General features: G+C 38.1%; 2 protein-coding genes across 2 annotated transcripts in view; one reads left to right on the forward strand and one right to left on the reverse strand.

Moving 5' to 3' along the window:
• The window catches only part of DNAJC10 (DnaJ heat shock protein family (Hsp40) member C10), a 55,526-nt gene extending 50,451 nt beyond the window's left edge, over positions 1 to 5,075 (reverse strand). Inside the window, exons 1-4 of the mRNA XM_003921795.4 lie at positions 4,843 to 5,075; positions 4,262 to 4,317; positions 2,766 to 3,115; positions 603 to 765 (exon numbers count right to left, since the gene is read on the reverse strand). Coding sequence (XP_003921844.1) covers positions 603 to 765; positions 2,766 to 2,969 — 367 coding nt within the window. The 5' untranslated portion in view covers positions 2,970 to 3,115; positions 4,262 to 4,317; positions 4,843 to 5,075. The remainder of the gene's footprint in view (positions 1 to 602; positions 766 to 2,765; positions 3,116 to 4,261; positions 4,318 to 4,842) is intronic.
• Positions 5,076 to 5,382: 307 nt separating this feature from the next.
• PDE1A (phosphodiesterase 1A) overlaps positions 5,383 to 23,181 on the forward strand; it is a 524,243-nt gene continuing 506,444 nt past the window's right edge. The window contains exon 1 of the mRNA XM_074399385.1: positions 5,383 to 6,740. The gene's annotated coding sequence lies outside the window, so the exon portion shown is untranslated. The remainder of the gene's footprint in view (positions 6,741 to 23,181) is intronic.

A 23,181-nucleotide genomic window follows, 5' to 3' on the forward strand; every position in this document is an offset into this window, starting at 1 on the left:
CCTAAAAAATACTGAAATAAATACTTAACTACTTCTGATGCAAATATATAGTCATGCATCACTTATTGATGGCAACACATTCTGGGAAATGTGTTTTTAGGGAATTTTGTTATTGCAAAAACATCAGAGTGTACTTAAACAAACCTAGATAGTATAGCTTACTACATACCTACGGTACAAACCTGTACAGCATTTTACTGCTGAATACTGCAGGCAATTGTAACACAATGGTATGTATCTTTGTAGCTCAACATAGAAAATGTACAGTAAAAATATGGTATTATAATTTCAAAGGACCAGTGTCCTACATATAGTCAGTTGTTAAATGAAATGTCATCATTATACTGTCCATGAATTCATATTTTTTATTAAATAGCAACCCTTATTTTAAAAGTATTTAGTAAGATTTGATCAATACAACTTCATATCTGTATAGATCACCTCTGTATACCAACTGACTTGCCTTTTAAATTCCACTCCCATGATAAAAAGAGCAAGTCAAAGTGATACATATTAAATATATAAGCTAAGTGGTGAAACAAAATTTGCTTTTCTTTTACTCAGATAAAAAACATTTCATAAGTAATATCATATTACCTTACCAAAATCATAACGATAATAGTTCCAGCTTTCATACTGGCCACCTTGATTATCCTCAAGTCCCTTTTCTCCATATTTGTCATACTTTTTCCGTAGATCTTCATCTTTGAGTACTTCATATGCTCTATTTATTTTTAAAAAATCACCATGTGCATTTGGGTTATTCTGTTAAAAAATATTAGATATAATACAATTATTTCAGAGACACAATCTAAGTTTCTTCAGAACATATATGTAGGTTTAATTAATCTAGTAATTTCTGGAAGACCACATACCAACATGAGGAGGGGTAATATAACATGACATGAGTTACCATGGGTTGAAATGAAATATTTTCTAAAAAAGTAATACAAAAAAAAAAAAAAAAAAGAGTAAGAAAAGCAATGAAATAATAGACTCTTCAAAAGGTTGACAGACGTTACCAGATGATATGAGTTATTCTTCCCAAAAAATGCAGCTGAGTGAAATTCATAAGCCTGTTGAAACCTTAATTTCGTAAATACTTATCACTACTATAACAATTATAAATCAATAAATTTGTAGGTTATTTTTCTATTTGAGGGAAAATCAACTTATTAATTGAAAAAACGATGTGCTCCAATTGATCAGAAAATTACATAAAAGCCGGTATCAGAAAATAACCCAAAACTGATCCCAGCACTTTGGGAAGCCAAGGAGGGTGGATCATTTGAGGTTAGAAGTTCGAGACCAGCCTGGCCAACATGGTGAAGCCGTTTCTACTAAAAATAAAAAAATTAGCCGGGCAGTAGTGATGCATGCCTGTGATCCCAGCATGTGATCCCAGCTACTTAGGAGGTGGAGGCAGGGGAATCGCTTGAGCTAGGGAGGTGGAAGTTGCAGAGATCCAAGATGGTGTCACTGCACTCTAGTCTGGGCAAGACAGTGAGAACCATTCTCAGCAAAACAAAACGAAACAATCCAAAATTGGATTGGAAATGTTTCTTCCTTGTTACTGTGTTTCATAAAATGTGTTCCTGAAGGATGCCTTCATTTAAATAATACTTGGGAGGTAGAAGAGCTACCATCCCTCATATGGAAACTTTAAACAAATAAAAATCTTAAATAGAATGCAGATCTCAGGAAAAGATAGTCCACTAAACAAATGTTTTAAAGAAGTATTGTTTCTCTTCCTCAGCTTTATGTACTGAAATAAAATAATCCTATTTTAAAACTTTTACTTAGAAAAAATTATACTATGATTTCTCCTTGTTAATGATGAACACTAAATCTCATAAAGAAATAATCAAATAAATTTAAAAAACCATAAAAATTTTTTTTTTTTTTTTTTTTTTTGAGACGGAGTTTCGCTCCTGTTACCCAGACCCAGGCTGGAGTGCAATGGCGCGATCTTGGCTCACCACAACCTCCGCCTCCTGGGTTCAGGCAATTCTCCTGCCTCAGCCTCCTGAGTAGCTGGGATTACAGGCATGTGCCACCATGCCCAGCTAATTTTTTGTATTTTTAGTAGAGACGGGGTTTCACCATGTTGACCAGGATGGTCTCGATCTCTCGACCTCGTGATCCACCAGCCTCGGCCTCCCAAAGTGCTGGGATTACAGGCTTGAGCCACCGTGCCCGGCCAAAAAACCGTAAAAATTAAAGCGAATTTAGTTTTGAAAGATTTACATTATTGGATATACAAATATTTATGACTGAAATTATAATCAGCTGCTCTCAAGTATTTACAAAACTTTCTAACTCTAGTTTGTGGACTTGTGCATGGGAAAATAGTGAAAGTTAAAACATGCTTTTATTAGCTATTATTTCCATTTTTAGCAAGTCATACCCTGAGTTTTAAATAAATATTTTTTTGTTACTGTTGTAAAATACTTGATCTTAACCTATTTTACTAAGGAAACTACTTCAACTATTTCACAGATTATTACAGTTTGGGTGTTAACGTCTTTAATACAATTGTTGGAAATTCATTTACAAATTAAGAGGGAACTGAATTTTTGGAACTGACATTCCTTCACAGGATTCAAAGTAAACCAGAACATTTTGCTGTTTTTGTTTCTAGCATACAAGTTGAATTATAATTTTGACATATAATGATTCTTAAGCATTTGATCATTTAAAATATAAGTAAATATCAAAATGTATCAAAATACAACCAAATATTTTGAAAACAAATGTTTACCTACCGGGTTTTTATCAGGATGCAACTTCAATGCCAACCTCTTGAAAGCTTGTCTTATTTCTCTACTGCTTGCAGTTTTGGATACTCCAAGCAAACTGTAAAAATCCTGATCTGTGCCCACTAAAAGGGCCATATACACTATTAGAAAACAGAGAATGATCCTTTTCAAGTCTCTGAGATAGTCATCTTGATTTAACCAGACTCCCATTCTTTTTCTTATGCAAGTTCTGATTTAAGTGAACATTAAGATTCACTGCTGGTTCCAGTTGATGTAATATGCAAATTTGAGAACTTCTGTCCACGTAACTTCAAGGGTGAATCAAGCATCACAAATTTGTTCCCAAAAATGTTAATCTAAGAAAGGAAAGCAGGCAGTTAAAATACATTTTGATCCGGGCGCGGTGGCTCAAGCCTGTAATCCCAGCACTTTGGGAGGCCAAGGCGGGTGGATCACGAGGTCGACAGATCGAGACCATTCTGGTCAACATGGTGAAACCCCGTCTCTACTAAAAATACAAAAAATTAGCTGGGCATGGTGGCGCGTGCCTGTAATCCCAGCTACTCAGGAGGCTGAGGCAGGAGAATTGCCTGAACCCAGGAGGCGGAGGTTGTGGTGAGCCGAGATCGCGCCATTGCACTCCAGCCTGGGTAACAAGAGCAAAAAAAAACTTCGTCTCAAAAAAAAAAAAAAAATACATTTTGAACTAAACACTAACAGCACAATTTATCAAAGAACATCGTCAGCAATACAATTTCCTTTAAATGGCAAATCAGTGTGAATGCCCCACGCTCTATTTTTCAGTTTCTTACATTCATGTAGCTAGATTGGTGAAATCACTGAAGATAGCAGATAAAAGGTCATGAGTGGTAGCAGCTAGCTAGAACACACACACTCAGCAATTTATACATTGAGAAAAGACCTGAGGAGCATCAGAACACAAAGGTGGCAATAAGCTATTTATCTTTCCTCTGTTTACCCAGTTTTAGCGTTGCCTTTTATACCTCTTCCTTTTAGCTACTCCTCTACCCGCTAAAGCTGTCTAATTTTCATTTTCAACAGGATTCACTTGTTTGGGAAGGACTAGAAAGAAATAGAGTTCTTTACTTTTCATATAACCCTACCAAAAATGGCAGAGAAGTATACTGTTGTAATGAACAATCTACACAGCAGTCTTTTTCCGGGAGTTTTCTCAGAAGGTGCTTACATTGAATTTAAGTAGAGACCATTTTCTAAAACAGTAGAATAACAATTGTAAGTTAACAGTGTAATTTTATTGCAAAGTTGATGTTTGGTGTAAGCAAAAACAAAAAGAGAAGGGAATTGGTTAGACATGCTCTCTGCAGGGTAAAAACAATCATTACTTCATCATATCATATTTCAACTGCTGTATCTTAGTTCCAAAGATCCGTCATGCTTTGAAAAATCTAACTCTCCTTGCACTTCAGTTTCTCCTTTTTTCATTGAAACCTAAATGTGTATCTTTAAATTTTTCTCCTTACCTGTGAACGGTCTTCAGGTCATTTCTAATACTCCTTTTCAGTCCACAAAAACACACCTTTGAAAAATACAATGATGCAGAGATTAACAAGTATCCAAATAAGAAAACCATCAGAAAAAGAGAGGACACAGTCTCAATCAACACTTTGGGTAAGCTGTTCCTAGCTCAGGGGCCGTTCTCAGCGTGGGTGTGGCCGAACTGCCCGTGGCCCGTGCTACGCGGCAGGTGCAAGCGCCAGGTGCATGCAAGGCGAACGCCTTCGCGCTGCTACCACTGCAGAGTGGGACAGGGGAGGGGAAAGATGGAGACGCTGGGGAACGGGGCTGTCAGGGGTTGCTGGTGTCTGAAGTCTCAGGCCGGACTCAGGGAGAAGGGAGCCGATAACTGAGAGGGAACGGCTGGGCAGAGGAAGTGTGGGGTGGAAAACAGGGAGGAGGAAGACGGGGAGCGAGAACACAATACTCGGGTCACAGGAGCGCAGTGGGACGGAGGTTCCGGCGCGCAGCCATTCCGCCCCTCCCTGACAGAGGGCCCAGGCCACCACCGGCTCCAGCAGAGCCCTGGTCCCGGGCCCATGCCCACCTTGCCAGCGCGGGGTCGCTTCCTGTAGCTACTCTCCCATCCTCAAACTCTGGCGGCCGTCCCCGCCTGGCCGAACCCAAGCACCGCGTGCGGGAGAGTAACACACGCCCTCTCCGACTGCCCGGCCGCCGCGCACGGTTTGGGGAAGATCAGCCACAACCGCGACTACTAGCGCGCGGCCGGGAACCGGTCGGCTCCTCACGCGCCGGTCTCCACAGCGAGCCGGGGCGGAGCCTGGCGCGGAGCATTGTGGGAAAGGCGTGGAGGACGCTGCCTGGGAGACCCGTTGCGGGCTTAGAGACCGCGTAGGCAGGGTAGAGAGGGCGGTGTAGGTTTAGGTTGACGTGGCCCTGTGCGCGGGATCCGGCTCTGGCTCCGGCTCCAACCCGGACCTTGGGGACGTGCCGCGTCCAAGACGCCCGCGCCCCCACCCCCACCAGTGCGGCTGCCGCCCGCCGCGGGCGGGGACTGTGGACGGCGAAGCCCGCCTCTTCCTGCTTCCGTTGCTAGGGTGACGGGGAAACTGGAGGGCGGGATTTGGGGTTGAGTTCCGGGAGACTCTTTCGAGAGGAAGACGGAGCTTTGGAGGATTTGTCTGGGTGATGTTTGGGTGAGGCCGAAAGGCGAAGTTTGGTGGAGAAAAGAGAACCTGCCTCAAGAGACACTGATTGCAATATCACACTAGCGAACTGAAGAGGCAGTAGGAAACTTCAAGGAAATTAGAATACAATTTTGTGTGAGCGTGTGTGTCAACAAACATTTGAGACTTCCACAGTATTTCCTGGCTTCTGAGTCATACAAGCTAGAAACTGGGAAGTTATCCGTGTTCGCCTCTCTTACCGTTACATCCTACTGCTATGGTACAGAAACTGCATTTTGACCCACAGCAATATAACAATTGAAGTGCTTATATTTACTACATTTTCTATATTTAAAAGAGAAAACATCATGCCTAGAGGATACCTGCGTGTAACATCAGCCCTAACATAAAAAAAGTTGTGATTGGTAAAAGTTTCTGGGGAGTAAATCAAGTGTCACCTTCTAAAAACTTGGAAGACTATCCAGGATTATGGCAAAGCTAATTAAGTGGTAGGAAAGAAGAGGAAGTAGAATGAACAAAGGCAAAAATATTAGAAGCAGCCTGATGTAATAGTAGATGATATGTCTCAGGACCTGGTCTAAGCACACATGTGGTAACTCATTCAACCCTCCAAATAATCTTACAAGATAGTGGCTGTTATACCCATTTCCCATTGGAAGAAATTGAGGCAACTATCTGAGAGCTGGGATTGACACCTAAGCAACCTGGCTTTAGAGACTATCATGTTAAGCGTTACGACACACTGTAACGAGCAAAATGTTAAATGGAAAAACAAACGAAACTGGAAAATTAAGCAGGGACCAGATTACAGACGGGTTTTTATGCCAAGGTGAAGACATATATTTCTCTTAGGTGATGAGGACGCTTTTAAAAAAGAGACTGAGATTGTATTTTTGATCATTCTGGCAGCTATTGGAGAGAAGATGAAAAGCATACAAAACTGGAGAAAGAACAGGAGAATGTTAGACAATTAAGGTAAATGATTTAAGAGATGGTGGGCCGGGCGTGGTGCCTCACACTTGTAATCCCAGCGCTTTGGGAGGCTGAGGCAGGTGGATCACTTGAGGTCAAGAGGTCCAGACCAGCCTGGCCAAGATGGTGAAAACCCATCTCTACTAAAAATACAAGAATTAGCCGGACATGGTGACGCGGCCCTGTAATCCCAGCTACTGGGGAGGCTGAGGCAGAATACCTTGAACCTGGGAGGCAGAGGTTGCAGTGAGCCAAGATCATACCACTGTACTCCAGCCTGGGCGACAGATCAAGATTCCCCGTCTTGAAAAAAAAAAAAAGAAAGGTAAGAGATGGTGATTGGTTGGATATGGGCGTTAAAGGAACGATTTAATGGTTAACTTCTGATTTCACGTAGCTGAATACTACCCACTCAATGAAGATCTGTTTAGGGAAAAGATAAAGGGTTCTGATTTGGGCATATCTAGTTCAAGGTTCCCAGATTATGTCTTAGTGAATATATCCTGTATAAAATTAATAGGTAATATCTAGATTGGAGTAAAAATAGGAGGACAATCTAAGATCACCCAAAGAAAGTGTGCAGAATAAGCTGTGGGCCAAGGATTAAAACTTGGGAAATTCTAACCTCAAGCATGAAAGCACACACGGAAAAATAATCTAAGCTTCATGAAGGTGGATTTTTGTTCACTTTATTTACTGTTATGTCTCCAGGTGTTCTTACTATAAGATAGGTACTATATAAATATTTTTCGAATGAAAAAATGTTAATTTGAGAAATAGGATGAAGAAGAAGAGCCCATACAGGATGTCAAAAAGAGATGATCAGAGATGGACAGAAAGAACTTAATATGAAGGAAGTTAAAGTGGGTCAGATAAGATACTGACTACAACTTGTTAATTAGGTCTGGCAACTAGGAGGTTATAGGGACCTTAGCAGAATTTTGGTGGATGGTAAGGCTTGACATTAGAGTGTAGTAGACTGGAGATTGGCTAGGAACTGAGCTGAGGAAGTGGCAATAGCAAGTATATATACTCTGTTCAAAGTTTGGGTGAAAAGAGAAGGAAGGAAACTGTCATGTAACTAGAAGAGGATGTGGATTCAAAAGAGGAAATGCTTTAGGCTTGGAAAGACTTGAGCAAGTTTATAAGCTGAGTAGAAGCCAAAAAAGAGAGAGGCCACAGGTATGAGTGGGATGGAGTCAGAAGCACAGATGGATTGATTAATCTTACATAGTTCATTTATTAATTAAAATAGTTTATCGTTCTCTGGGTTAGGTCAATGGGGTTGCTGTGGTGAGCAAGGACATAGCTCTGCCCTCAAGAACTAGGATAATAGAGGACATATCAATTATTCAAACAAATCTGTAATTATGAAAGAAGAATACATAGAGTTGTGATGTTGTGACCTACTCTAGGGGCAGAGGTTTTTCAAAGGTCTTACTAAAAATAAAAATAAAAAAGAAGAAATTTAACATATATGGGCAAAATACGAGGGAATATTACAGGCAGATTGAACAGCAAGTGCATATTTATTGTACTTCAAAAGAGCATAGGTGTTAAAGGAACAAAAAGAACACCAGAATGTAGCAAGCCAAAAGGAGAGAGTCAACAAAATGGGAATGCAAAAGTAGACAGAGACAAGGTGTAGTTTATTTTAAGGAATTTGGGCCTTTTTCTACGAGCAATGGGAAGCCATAGGAGAGTTTAAACAGTGTAATGTATTTAATTATTACTTTACTTTTTAAAAATTGGAAAAAATTTCAGTTACGAGAATATTAAATGTATAGAACAAAAATTTTGTTTCCTCAGCCACTTGAGAGTAAGTCGTTAACTTCTTGTCTCGTTAACTCACAAAACTGGTTTATATTTTTTAAAAACAAGGACATTCTCCTACATAACCAAAACACAATCATCAAAATCCAGAAATTAACATTAATGTCTTATTATCATCTAATCCTCAGACCCCGATTAGGTCTTGCCAATTGTCCCAATAATGTCTTTGCAGTACAAAGATCTAGCCAGCAGCTACTTGTTTAAATTCAGTGTCCTGATATTTTTCAGGCTCCCTCAGTTTTTCAGTTTTTCCTTGACTTTTTAGATTTTGACACTTGTGAAGGATACAGGCCAATTATTTTGTAGATGTCTTTCTGTGTCAATTTGTCTGATGTTTCCTCATGAATAGATTTAGGTTATGCATTTGGGAAGAATCGACCCTATGTTTTATCCCTTGAAGGCCCCAGATTTTGATTTGTCTCATTGTTGGTACTTTTACCTTAGATTGCTTCATTATAGAGATGTCTGAGAGGCTTTTCTACTGCAATGTTACATTTTTCCTTTTGTAATTAATAAGTGCTTTATGGGAAGTACTTTGAGACTCTATGAACATATTCTATTCCTTATCAAACTTTCAATTTATTTATATTATTATGGATTCATGGATTCTTAATTTATTCAGTGGGTTAAAATCCATAAATGGTAGATTTATTTAGATGTTTAAATAGTTCTATATTTGACCAATGAGAATTCTTTCAAGCTGGCTTTTGTGCCCTTTTGACAATTCCATCATTCTTTGCTTGTTTTAGTGCACAATAAGATGTTCCAGGCTCATCCAGGACTTTTCCTGGCTCAGCCATTATGCTAGCCATTTCTCTAAGAAGCTTTGGTTCCTTTGAAGAATGGTATTTACACAGCAAGACCTAGGTGCTAGGCATGCATCATAGCATGGGGTTGCTGTTGCTTCCAGGCCTTCTCAGTGGACACAGATAGAGAATATATGTATGTATATATACACACATACTCATACATATGTACTTCCACATTTACGTATGTATAAAACTGTGAGTTTACACCAGTATTTTCAATTGCAATGTAGTATCACAGGTATCAGATTGGTTGTACTACAGATTTATTGTACTTTCTATACATGTAGCTCTTCTCTCTGACAATAAGAAAACTGATTCCCATTATCACTGAATGAGTATGTGTACATAACCAATCTTCCATTCCTGATGCTCCCCACCTCCCCTGTGTGATTTCCCCCCTCTTCACACTTGGGTTCCCACACCTTATACTGCACTGCTCACCTGAGCAGATGCTCTGCTTACTCCACTCAGGTTCCAACCCATTCCAGGGTGTTTTCTGGCAAGGACGTATATCTCATTCTCAAAGGATTCCAATACACAGTGATTCACTCTCTCCCCGTTGTATGAATACTCTCCTCACACTGGTTGGGCTCTGACACTGCTCCAGCCTCTTCTCATGGTTTTGGTCTTAATTACTGAAGATGGGGAAGGGCATGATTATTTTTTGATAATTGTTTTAGCTAAATTTTGAAGAATATGTTAGAGGAAAGCAATGGAAGATAAAGGAAAACTGGCTATGTTACTACTGAAATAGCCCAGGTGAGAGATGAGGATGGCTTGAACTAGGGTAGAGTTAGCATAGATGTGGAGAAATAAACAGACAGAAGAAAAAAATGGAGCCCATGTTTACTGCAGCAATATTCACGTTAGCCAAGATATGAAGACAACTTAAGTATTCCTTGATGGATGAATAAAGAAAATGTGATGTATATACCATGGAATATTATTCAGCCATAAAAAAGAAGGAAATCCTGCTATTTGTAACAACATAGATAAATGTGAAAAACATTACCTATACTAACTGAAATAATCCAAATACAGAAAGGCAAATATTGTATAATCATACTTATCTGTAGACTCTAAAAAAGTAAAACTCATGGAAGCAAAGAATAAAACAGTGGTTTCCAGGGGATGGGGTGGAGGGGGAAATGGAGAGATGGTGGTCAAAAACAACAAACTTTAAGTTGTAAGATTAATATGTTCTGGGGATCTATTGTACAGCATAGTGACTATAGTTAATAATATATTGTTTTCTTTCATTTGGTAAGAGAGAAGCTTTTAAGTGTCCTCACCTTCTTCTTCCCCCAAACACACACATACCAGCAACTAAGTGACTGGCGATTGATGTGGTAATTCATTCAACTGTGGTAATCAGTATAGAATGTATATCTAATCATATTGTATATGTTGAATATATACAGTTTTTGTCAATTAAATATTTTAAAATTAAAAAATAGAATGTAATAGGATTTGGTGATAAATTGGGCATGTTGGGAGAGAGAAAGATGTTTGAAGACACATCTCTACTTCAAATAATTGACATCAAGGATGTCCACTTGCTTCAGGGAAATGAAGGCCTTGCCAGTCTCAGTATAAGAAGTCAAAACTCAATACAACAGCACCATCATATATGTACAAAATATGTTACAACAAAGAAACCATTTCATTTCATTTTTTTAAGTTTCATCTGGAAAAATGCTACTCATCTTTCAAGATCTAGTTTATGTTTCTTCTGAAAAAACATTTTGTAAGTTCCATCTAAGCATATTTGATCACTCCATCCTTTACTATTGCATTTATCACAATATATTAAAATTACATTTCATTGGTTGGTCTACCATACAGAATTATTTGAGATCAAGAATCTGGTTTTGTTTATCTTTCCTTCAGTACCTAGCTAGAACAGTGCTTGGCATGTATTCAATACATGCATTAGGATGAAATGAAGAATAAATATTTATTATGTACAGAGAAGTAAGAGTGGACCTTTATTCCTAAAGTTTATTATGTCTAGCCCAGTGGGAGAAGGTGAACAACAGACAATTGATATGTAGAAATATTCTATTTGTCAAATGAGTTACATGAACAATATGGTTCGAAAAGACTTAATTTGGGGCTGAAGTGCTTAAAGGAGAATTAGAGGAAAGCTGGGTGTTTCTAAATTTTTCTTAAAAAAGAATTTCTCAAAAGACTTGGAATTTTAGAATCAGGTAGAATCTTTGAGGTCGTAAAGTCTATTTCTTCAATTCATAGAGGAGGAAACTGAGGCTCAGGTAGACTGATGAGTGACTTGCCCAAAGACACTCAAATGTAAATAGATGACATGGGAACATAACCTATGGTTCATGTCTTTTTGATCAGTGTGAAATAATGATCATCAAAATAACCAAAACTTACATCTGCTTCATAAATCTCAGATACTATTTTAAGTACTTTAGTTATATTAATATACTTAATTGTCACAACAACCATATGAGGTAAATGCTGTTATTAAGTCAGTTTTACTGATGAAACTGACACAGAGAGGTTTAGCCACTTGCCAATGTCACACTGTTAGTGGTAAAATTTGGGTTCCAACATAGGCAGTAATATGATTTGGCTCTATGTTCCCACCCAAATATCATCTCGAACTGTAATCCCCATGTGTTGAGGGAGGGACCTGGTAGGGGGTGATTGAATCATGGGGGCTGTTTCCCCCATGCTGTTCTGTGATAGTGAGTGAGTTCTCAGAGATCTGATGGGCTAGTGAAGAAGGTGCTTGTCTCTCCTTCACCTTCCACTATGACTGTAAGTTTCCTGAGGCTGCCTCAGCCATGCAGAACTGTGAGACAATTAAACCTCTTTTCTGTATAAATTACCCAGTCTCAGGGAGGTTCTGTAGAGCAGTGTGAAAACTGACTAATACAGGCAGTGTAGATCTGGAGTCCACAAAGGACACCAAAGTCAGTTAATGGAAATGTTTTTGATGGCATTTACTTAAGTTAGCAGAGGTGTTATTTTCATAGAATTTTTTCATAGTAACATAATAACCTATTGATAGGGTTTGGCTGTGTCCCTACCCAAATCTCATCTTGAATCATAGCTCCCATAATTCCCATGTGTTGTGGGAGAGACCTGGTGGGAGATAATTGAATCATGAAGGTGAGTTGTAAAGCTAGTGGGGGTAGAACTGGAATTTGAATTTGGGCAACCTAGTTCTAAACTGTGTATTTTTAATTGACATGTAATAATTGTATGTATTTATGGGGTACAGAGTGATATTTTGGTACATGTATACAATATGTAATGATCAAATCGGTAAATAGCATATCCATCACCTTAATCATTTATTATTTCTTTGTGTTGGGAACATTCAAAATTTTCTCTTCCAGTTATTGAAAATATACAATAAATTATTGTTAACTATAGTTACTCTACATACCATAGAACACTAAAAGTTGGTCATCCTATCTAGCTGTAACTTTGCATCTTTTAACCAGCCACTCCTTATTCTCTCTTCCCTGCTAACATTCCCAGCTGCTAATAACCACAATTTAATTTTACTTCTACCTAGACTGTACTTTTGATATGGGGGTAATGCTGGCTTCATAAAATGAGTCAGGAAGTGTACTCTTCTCCTTTACTTGCAGAGAGAGGTTGATTTTATTTTTCCCTTAAGTATTTGATAGAATCCATGGTGAATCCACCTGGAGTTTTCTTCATGAGAAGGTTTTTATATGATTTAAAAATTATATATGCAATTACTTTGCTAGATATAGGGCCATTCAGATTTTCTATTTCTTATGGAGTCAGTGTTAGTAATTTGTGTCTTTTAAGTAATTTGTCCATTTCATCTACATTGTCATATTTATTACTATCAAATTGTTTATACAGTTCCTTTATTATCCTTTAGCATCTGGTGAATATGTAGTGATGTTCACGTTTCATTCTTGACATTGGTTATTTGTTTCTGCTCTTTCTCATTTTTTTTTTTTTTAATTTTTTTCTTTTTTTTTCTTTTTTTATTTTTTTTATTTTTATTTATTTTATTTTATTTTATTTTATTTTATTTTATTGCATTTTAGGTTTCGGGGTACATGTGATGAACATGCAAGATTGTTGCATAGGTACACACATGGCAGTGTGGTTTGCTGCCTTCCGTCCCCTCACCTGTATCTGTCATTTCTCCCCATGCTATCTCTTCCCACTTCCCCACCCCCCGCCCCTCCCCCATTTCCCCCCAACGGATTCCAGTGTGTAGTGCTCCCCTCCCTGTGTCCTTGTGATCTCATTGTTCAGCACCCGCCTATGAGTGAGAATATACGGTGTTTGATTTTCTGCTCTTGTGTCAGTTTGCTGAGAATGATGGTTTCCAGGTTCATCCATGTCCCTACAAAGGACGTGAACTCATCCTTTTTGATGGCTGCGTAATATTCCATGGTGTATATGTACCACATTTTCCCTATCCAGTCTATCATCGTTGGGCATTTGGGTTGGTTCCAGGTCTTTGCTATTGTAAACAGTGCTGCAATGAACATTCGTGTGCACGTGTCCTTGTAGTAGAATGATTTATAATCCTTTGGATATATACCCAGTAATGGGATTGCTGGGTCAAATGGGATTTCTATTTTTAGGTCCTTGAGGAATCGCCACACTGTCTTCCACAATGGTTGAACTAATTTACATTCCCACCAACAGTGTAGAAGTGTTCCTATTTCTCCACATCCTCTCCAGCATCTGTTGTTTCCCGATTTTTTAATGATCGCCATTCTAACTGGTGTGAGATGGTATCTCAATGTGGTTTTGATTTGCATTTCTCTGATGACCAGTGATGATGAGCATTTTTTCATATGTTTGTTGGCCTCCTGTATGTCTTCTTTTGTAAAGTACCTGATCATGTCCTTTGCCCATTTTTGAATGGGCTTGTTTGTTTTTTTCTTGTAGATCTGCTTTAGTTCTTTGTAAATTCTGGATATCAGCCCCTTGTCAGATGGGTAGGCTGCAAAAATTTTTTCCCATTCTGTTGGTTGCCGATTCACTCTACTGACTGTTTCTTTTGCCGTGCAGAAGCTGTGGAGTTTGATTAGGTCCCATTTGTCTATTTTGGCTTTTGTTGCCATTGGTTTTGGCGTTTTGGTCATGAAGTCTTTGCCTACATCTATGTCCTGAATGGTTTTGCCTAGATTTTCCTCTAAGGTTTTTATGGTGTTAGGTCTGATGTTTAAGTCTTTAATCCATCTGGAGTTAATTTTGGTGTAAGGTGTCAGGAAGGGGTCCTGTTTCTGCTTTCTGCACATGGCTAGCCAGTTTTCCCAACACCATTTATTAAACAGGGAGTCCTTTCCCCATTGCTTGTTTTTGTCAGGTTTGTCGAAGATCAGATGGTTGTGGGTATGTTGTTTTTCCTGTGAGGCCTCTGTTCTGTTCCATTGGTCTATATCTCTGTTTTGGTACCAGTACCATGCTGTTTTGATTACTGTAGCCTTGTAGTATAGTTTGAAGTCCGGTAGTGTGATGCCTCCTGCTTTGTTCTTTTTGCTTAGAGTTGACTTGGCTATGCGGGCTCTCTTTTGGTTCCATATGAAGTTTAAGGTGTTTTTTTCCAGTTCTGTGAAGAAGGTCATTGGTAGCTTGATGGGAATAGCGTTGAATCTGTAAATTACTTTGGGCAGTATGGCCATTTTCACAATGTTGATTCTTCCTAACCATGAACATGGAATGTTTCTCCATCTGTTTGTATCCTCTCTTATTTCATTGAGCAATGGCTTGTAGTTCTCCTTGAAGAGGTCCTTTACGTTCCTTGTTAGTTGTATTCCTAGGTACTTTATTCTCTTTGTAGCAATTGTGAATGGCAGTTCGTTCTTGATTTGGCTCTCTTGAAGTCTATTACTGGTGTATAGGAATGCTTGTGATTTTTGCACGTTGATTTTGTATCCTGAGACTTTGCTGAAGTTGTTTATCAGTTTCAGGAGATTTTGGGCTGAGATGATGGGGTCTTCCAGATATACAATCATGTCATCTGCAAATAGAGACAATTTGATTTCCTCCTTTCCAATTTGAATACCCTTTATTTCTTTTTCTTGCCTGATTGCTCTGGCTAGAACTTCCAGTACTATATTGAATAGGAGTGGTGAGAGAGGGCATCCTTGTCTAGTGCCAGATTTCAAAGGGAATGCTTCCAGTTTTTGCCCATTCAGTATGATATTGGCTGTTGGTTTGTCGTAAATAGCTTTTATTGTTTTGAGATACGTTCCATCAATACCTAGTTTATTGAGGGTTTTTAGCATAAAGGGTTGTTGAATTTTGTCAAAAGCCTTCTCTGCATCAATCGAGATAATCATGTGGTTTTTGTCTTTGGTTCTGTTTATGTGGTGAATTACGTTTATGGACTTGCGTATGTTGAACCAGCCTTGCATCCCCGGGATGAATCCTACTTGATCATGGTGGATGAGCTTTTTGATATGCTGTTGCAATCGGTTTGCCAGTATTTTATTGAAGATTTTTGCATCTATGTTCATCATGGATATTGGCCTGAAATTTTCTTTTCTTGTTGAGTCTCTGCCGGGTTTTGGTATCAGGATGATGTTTGTCTCGTAAAATGATTTGGGAAGAATTCCCTCTTTTTGGATTGTCTGGAATAGTTTCAGAAGGAATGGTATCAGCTCCTCTTTGTATGTCTGGTAGAATTCCGCTGTGAACCCATCTGGACCTGGGCTTTTTTTGGGTGGTAGGCTCTTTATTGCTGCCTCGACTTCAGACCATGTTATTGGTCTATTCAGGGTTTTGGCTTCTTCCAGGTTTAGGCTTGGGAGGGTGCAGGTGTCCAGGAATTTATCCAATTCTTCCAGGTTTACTAGTTTATGTGCATAGAGTTGTTTGTAATAATCTCTGATGATGGTTTGGATTTCTGTGGAATCTGTGGTGATATCCCCTTTATCGTTTTTTATTGCATCAATTTGGTTATTCTCTCTTTTCTTTTTTATTAATCTGGCTAGTGGTCTGTCTATTTTGTTGATCTTTTCAAAAAACCAGCTCCTGGATTTATTGATTTTTTGAAGAGTTTTTTGTGTCTCTATTTCCTTCAGTTCTGCTCTGATCTTAGATATTTCCTGTCTTCTGCTAGGTTTTGAGTTTTTTTGATCTTGCTCCTCTAGCTCTTTCAATTTTGATGATAGGGTGTCAATTTTCGACCTCTCCTTTCTTCTCATGTGGGCACTCATTGCTATATATTTTCCTCTAGAGACTGCTTTAAATGTGTCCCAGAGATTCTGGTATGTTGTGTCTTCGTTCTCATTGGTTTCTAAGAACATCTTTATTTCTGCCTTCATTTCATTGTTTATCCAGTCAACATTCAAGAGCAAGTTGTTCAGTTTCCATGAAGCTGTGTGATTCTGAGTTAGTTTCTGCATTCTGAGTTCTAACTCGATTGCACTGTGGTCTGAGAGACTGTTTGTTATGATTTCTGTTCTTTTGCATTTGCTGAGGAGTGATTTACTGCCAATTATGTGGTCAATTTTAGAGTAGGTGTGATGTGGTGCTGAGAAGAATGTATATTCTGTGGATTTGGGGTGGAGAGTTCTGTAAATGTCTATTAGGTTTGCTTGTTCCAGGTCTGAGTTCAGGTCCTGGATATCCTTGTTGATTTTCTGTCTGGATGATCTGTCTAATATTGACAGTGGGGTGTTAAAGTCTCCCACTATTATTGTGTGGGAGTCTAAGTCTCTTTGTAGGTAATTGAGAACTTGCCTTATGTATCTGGGTGCTCCTGTATTGGGTGCGTATATATTTAGGATCGTTAGCTCTTCTTGTTGCAGTGATCCTTTTACCATTATGTAATGTCCTTCTTTGTCTCTTCTGATCTTTGTTGCTTTAAAGTCTATTTTATCAGAGATGAGAGTTGCAACTCCTGCCTTTTTTTGCTCTCCATTTGCTTGGTAGATCTTCCTCCATCCCTTTATTTTGAGCCTTTGTGTATCCTTGCATGTAAGATGGGTTTCCTGGATACAGCACACTGATGGGTTTTGGCTTTTTATCCAGTTTGCCAGTCTGTGTCTTTTGATTGGGGCATTTAGTCCATTGACATTTAGGGATAGTATTGTTATGTGTGATTTTGATACTGTCATTTTGATGCTACCTGGCTGTTTTGTTGGTTAGTTGATGCAGATTCTTGATTGTGTCGATGCTCTTTTACCATTTGGTGTGTTTTTGGAGTGCCTGGTACTGGTTGTTCCTTTGTAAGTGTAGAGCCTCTTTCAGGAGTTCTTGTAGAGCAGGTTTGGTGGTGATGAAATCTCTGAGCGCTTGCTTGTTCACAAAGGATTTTATTTTTCCTTCGCTTATGAAGCTTAGTTTGGCTGGATAGGAGATTCTGGGTTGAAGGTTCTTTTCTTTTAGGATGTTGAATATTGGCCCCCAATCTCTTCTGGCTTGTAGGGTTTCTGCTGAGAGATCTGCTGTGAGTCTAATGGGCTTCCCTTTGTGGGTAACCCGACCTTTCTCTCTGGCTGCCCTTAGCATTTTCTCTTTCATTTCAACCTTGGTGAATCTGACGATTATGTGCCTTGGGGTTGCTCTTCTTGAGGAATATCTTTGTGGTGTTCTCTGTATTTCCTGGATTTGAATATTGGTCTGCCTTGCTAAGTTGGGGAAGTTTTCCCGGATAATATCCTGAAGAGTATTTTCCAGCTTGGATTCATTCTCTTCATCACATTCAGGTACACCTATCAGACGTAGATTAGGTCTTTTCACATAGTCCCACATTTCTTGAAGATTTTGTTCATTCCTTTTTGCGCTTTTTTCTCTGTTCTTGCCTTCTCTTTTTATTTCATTGAGTTGATCTTCGACCTCTGATATCCTTTCTTCTGCTTGGTCAATTCGGCTGTTGAAGCTTGTGCATGCTTCACGAAGTTCTCGTGTTGCGTTTTTCAGCTCCATCAATTCACTTATACTCCTCTCTATGCTGTCCATTCTCGTCAGCAGTTCGTCCAATCTTTTTTCAAGGTTCCTATTTTCTTTGCATGCGGTTAGAACATGTTCTTTTAGCTCGCTGTAGTTTCTAACTACCCACCTTCTGAAGTCTGATTCTGTCATTTCATCACTCTCCTTCTCCATCCAGTCTGGTTCCCTTGCTGGTGAGGAGTTGTGATCCCTTTTAGGAGGAGAGGTGTTCTGGTTTCGGGAGTTTTCATCCTTTTTACGCTGGTTTCTTCCCATTTTTGTGGGTTTATCCACCTGTTGTCTGTCTCCTCTGCACTTTCACTGGGAGCTGAAGTCCTGAGCTGTTCTTAGGCGGCCATCTTCCCAGCATTCCTCTCATTTTTCTTAATCAAACTATTGACTGATTCATTTTATAGATCCTTTCAAATAATCTGCTTTTGATTTAATTTTTTATTTTTCTGTTTTCTAGCTTATTGATTATTTTCTTTTTCCTGATTATGTTGGGTTTAATCTTCTTTTAAATTTTTTTGCCTTTTGAGCTGGAAATTTAAGTTACTTATTTTAGATATTTCTTCTTTTCTGGTATAAATATTTAAAGTTCTAAATTTCTAAGTACTATATTAGTGGCATCCCATAAATCCTAATGCCTTGTGTTTTTATTCTGATTCAGTTCATAATATTTTCTGATTTCCCTTGTAATTCTTCTTTGGCCATGGGTTATTTAAATATAACAGGGGAATAAACTAGTACTTCCTTCAAAGATAGAGTGGGGTGCAATGAACAATGGATTATTGTAGAAGTGAAGTGCTTTCGGAACAGTGCCTGATCATTACTGCTATGCATCAGCCATTGTTTCACTGCCAAATTTACTTTTGGGTTTCTTTATTTTGCTTTAAAGAGAATACAGAATTTTCTGTTACCTCTGATGCTTTATAGCAGCAGAGGTAACAGAAATATATTTAAGTTACTGCTTACTCTTTCATTCTCCTTTGTTACTACTAGTGTGAAATTAGAATGCCCGGGCTTTCACACGTTGCTAGCATGTAACTGGTCTCACTGATTAACCAGACACTGTGGAACCACTATTTGTTCTCTGCAACTTCTGCTTGCTCTAGAAGCCATGTGCCTTTTCAGATTTTGTAGCCAGAACAAGAAAACAAAGAAAGAACATGGGTGGGGTGTTAATAACAAAACAATACAAAAGAAGTTGTTTCTGTAATTGTCTTTTTAAATCAGAAAAGTTTACTTTGGTCACCTTGAAAAATATATTACTTATTTCAACGAGCTTCAAGTTGTATGATTCACTCCTTCTAGGTTAGTATGTTTTAGATCTAAAGGAATTTATTTACTAAATGTTCTTTCCGGGGCATTTTCCTCCTCAAATATTTTAAAACATCAAACAATTGAATGTGCCTTTGCCCAAATTAACATAATCAAAATTAAGATGAAATAAAAATTTCAAATTTCAATTTTGGGCTAATGTGCTGAGAATCCTACTCAATGTTGAATGGAGATGCTACATAAATAGGACAACCATTTTCTGTCCCTAAAGGAGGGAATAGAATTTTAGAGAAGGGAGTAGGTGCTAAGACGCTCTTTGAGGTTTAAAGACACTGAACCACTGTTCTCATGTGTCTAGATCTAGGTACAAACGCCTGACCTGATGATGGCTTTTAGATTTGTTATACCTGATAGCCAATCTCTCACATTTGATTATAGGCTTCTATCCCATTCTCCATTTAAAGGTTTTAATTTTCTTAATAGTCAGATTTAGGTTTAACAATTCTGTTGGCATAACTGACCACAAAATCTAGTATGTCTCCTGTCACTAGCAGTAAATCCTTTAATGCAGTTATTCCATTTGTAAGAAATTTTTATTGCATAATAATGAAATCAATAATATTCTGCAACTAAACATAACTGTTTACTGTCACGAATTTTTTTTAAAAGACCTAGCCCTCAGCCTGGTACAGTGGCTCATGCCTGTAATCCAGTGCTTTGGGAAGCCAAGGCAGTCAGGTTCTTTCAGGTCAGAAGATCAAGACCAGCCTTGTCCACCTGATGAAACCCTGTCTCTATGAAAAATACAATAATTAGCCAGGCTTGGTGGCACAGGCCTGTAACCCCAGCTAGTTGGGAGGCTGCAACAGGAGAATTGCTTAACCTGGGAGGTGGTGGTTGTAGTGGGCTGACATCACATGACTGCACTCCCACCTGAGTGACAAAGCGAGACTCCATCTCAAAAAAAAAAAAAAAAAAAAAAGACTTAGCTCTCATGAAGATTAATTTATAAATTTATAGCCCAAAGACCTAATCTGCTATTTGTAAAAGTGTTCTCACCAATGCCTTTGGTTTTATTAATTAGCAATATTAATTAGTTAAGTAACTCTTTTTGTTATGAACAAAAGGTAAAGGGTAGATTACCACAAATTCAATAGCAGCAAACATATTGTCACTATGCCTGTCTTCTTATGTGCCCTCAATAATTGTTTTTGTTCACTTTGTAAAAATGCCACTGAGCCAGCAGAAGATGCCACCCACTATTAATTAGGCTGCATGAGCTGCCATATTTATACTGCAAAAGATGTGTGAGAAAGATTCCACATCATATAGAATTTTTGTTTAAAAAATTATCATACATGAGATTTGGTCCTTCAGGACACCTGGAGGTTTTTACATTTTGTATTTTCAAAGTTAAACCTTTTATTTGATTTTGTTTCTACTTTATTGACAGTTGCAGAAGTAAGAGAACTATAGGTAGTGGTTTGCCACATTCTCCAGGATATCTAAGAAGTAAAAAAATTATTGTCTTTAAATACTTTAATCACTGGGACAAAGATGTTTATATCTAATTCAGGGGTCCATAGAGTATGATCTAGGGACTCTTGAAAACCCGCAAACTCCTTCCAGGGCTTTGTGGGGTTAAAAATACTTTCTGGATAATTATTTTATCCACTCTCATTGTTGAATATACAATGGAGTTTTCCACAGACTACGTGATGATGTGTGGTACCACAGTAGATTGAATGCAGACAGAGATATGAACACCTAGTTGACCTTTATAAAGCAAAACATTAAGAGATTTGCAGAAAGGTAAAATGCTACCATCTTACTCATTAATTTTGGAGAAAATTTTTCACAAGTATGTGTGTTAATATGTAATGGAATTATTATTTTTAAATGAATAAACATTTACAATTTATGTTTTAATTTCTAATATGGTAAATATTAGTAGACACAGCACATATACACAAAGATTACCAAGAAAATTCTTACTTTGTCCCTTCTATCCCAAGAATCGTGTATTTAAATTTCTGCCTAACTTCCTAATGCATTTTAACAACCTTAACTCCATTTTTAGTTCATGGATCTTATTATGCCTTTCCCCCCTAGCCACAGATTCACTGCCAGATCAATTACCTTGAATTTTGAATTTCACAGAGCCCTGAATAGCTGCAGCAACTTCTTGACTTGAGAGACAAAACTACTGGAGAAGTATGAGGAGCCATGAATAGGAACAGGGAGGTTTAAAGAACTGAGTTTTTTTTTTTTTTTTTTTTTTTTTTGTCACCCAGGCTGGAGTGCAGTGCCATGATTTCAGCTCACTGCAACCTCCACCTCCTGGGTTCAAGCAATTCTCCTGCTTCAGCCTCCTGAGTAGCTGGGATTTCCCGTGCCTGCCACCACGCTCGGCTAATTTTTTTTTTTTTTTTTTTTTTGAGTAGAGACAGAGTTTCACTAGGTTGACCAGGCTGGTCTCAAACTCCTAACCTCAGGTGATCCGCCCACCTCGGCTTCCCAAAGTGCTGGGATTACAGACGTGAGCCATTGCACCTGGCCAGAACTGAGTTTCCTTCCATAATTCCACATTCCTTTAACAATGGCCACAAGAAGTGACCAGAGCTGGAACCCTATTATTTATGGATGGTCTGTACTATGCCTTACATTCCGTTACGTGCTTTATGTCTTTTATTTTGAATCCTCCGGCTTCTCTGAAATTGTAGAAGAAGAATTGACCCATTTAATGAATGAGGAAAACTAGGTTTAGAAAAGTGGAATTATTTGTCCAAGACGACACAGCTAATTGGCAGAGTTGGGATTCCCAGCCTGGCCTGATTAGATCCCAGGCTACATGAGGAGAAGGTGCCTTTCAATTCCCTTTATGACATTTTTTCTTCTTTAGATTTTGCCTTCATAGGGTCAGGACTATAAAACATGTTTAACATTCTTCATTTTTGTAGAATGGAGGCATAAATTTCACCCAAACTGGGAGCTGGGTCCTGCTTAGCTCTTTTAGGATTCTTCCCCCTTTCCCTTATGTCATTCGGCAACCTGATCAGAACTGGAATTTCTAACCATTGCCTACACTCATAACTGTATGTTCTACATTAGTCAGAGATCTTTTAGAGCATGGAGAATCACTGACCTTTCAAGGGCTATGAAAATTAATAAGTAAAGATAGGCATGTTTCTTCTGGAATGTAAACTGAAATTAGTCTAACAGAAACTTCAAAATAAATTTCCACTGGAAATTGAAGGGTTAGTTGAAATAAAAATCAAACCACAAGTAGAATTTTTATGTAACATTAAATATATAACTTGATTACTTTACCCATACCCACTCCCGAAAGAAATTTTATCTTGCTTTCATTAGGCTGTCTAGACCAATTTGGTTGGTTGAGTTCCATTTTAACAATCAGCTTAAGTACATAAACAGGTTCATATCATTAACTTTCATCTCTAAATGCCATTATAACTTGAAATCTTAAAAAGTAATGGTTATTCTTTCAGAAAGAACTTTGTGTGATTTTCCTATCTGAATGATCACAAAAAAGACAGTGATAATTTGCACAAATCCAAACTGATATATTTTAACTGTTACCTATTTATTCATTTCATTTCTAACAGAAAAATACTTGAATTTAACCCAATCTTATCTATGGGAGAGGAGGAGCAACACTAGCCACTTGTCTAATAAAGAGTTTAGATTGACTCAGAGCAAAAATTATTAAGATGGTATGTGATAAATTTAATAGAGTTCTAAATAATTAGAAAATAGCTTTTAAAAGTATTGCTTTGATTCAATATTCGTTGTTTTTTAGGCAAAATACATTTTTCATGGCTTTTATAATTATGAAAAATAAGACAATGTGTCTTCATTTTCTCTGACCCTTTATATTAATTCATTGTGCATATTTTATTAAGAGCA

This window comes from Saimiri boliviensis, chromosome 5, assembly GCF_048565385.1.
Source record: "Saimiri boliviensis isolate mSaiBol1 chromosome 5, mSaiBol1.pri, whole genome shotgun sequence".
Lineage (NCBI taxonomy): Eukaryota > Metazoa > Chordata > Mammalia > Primates > Cebidae > Saimiri > Saimiri boliviensis.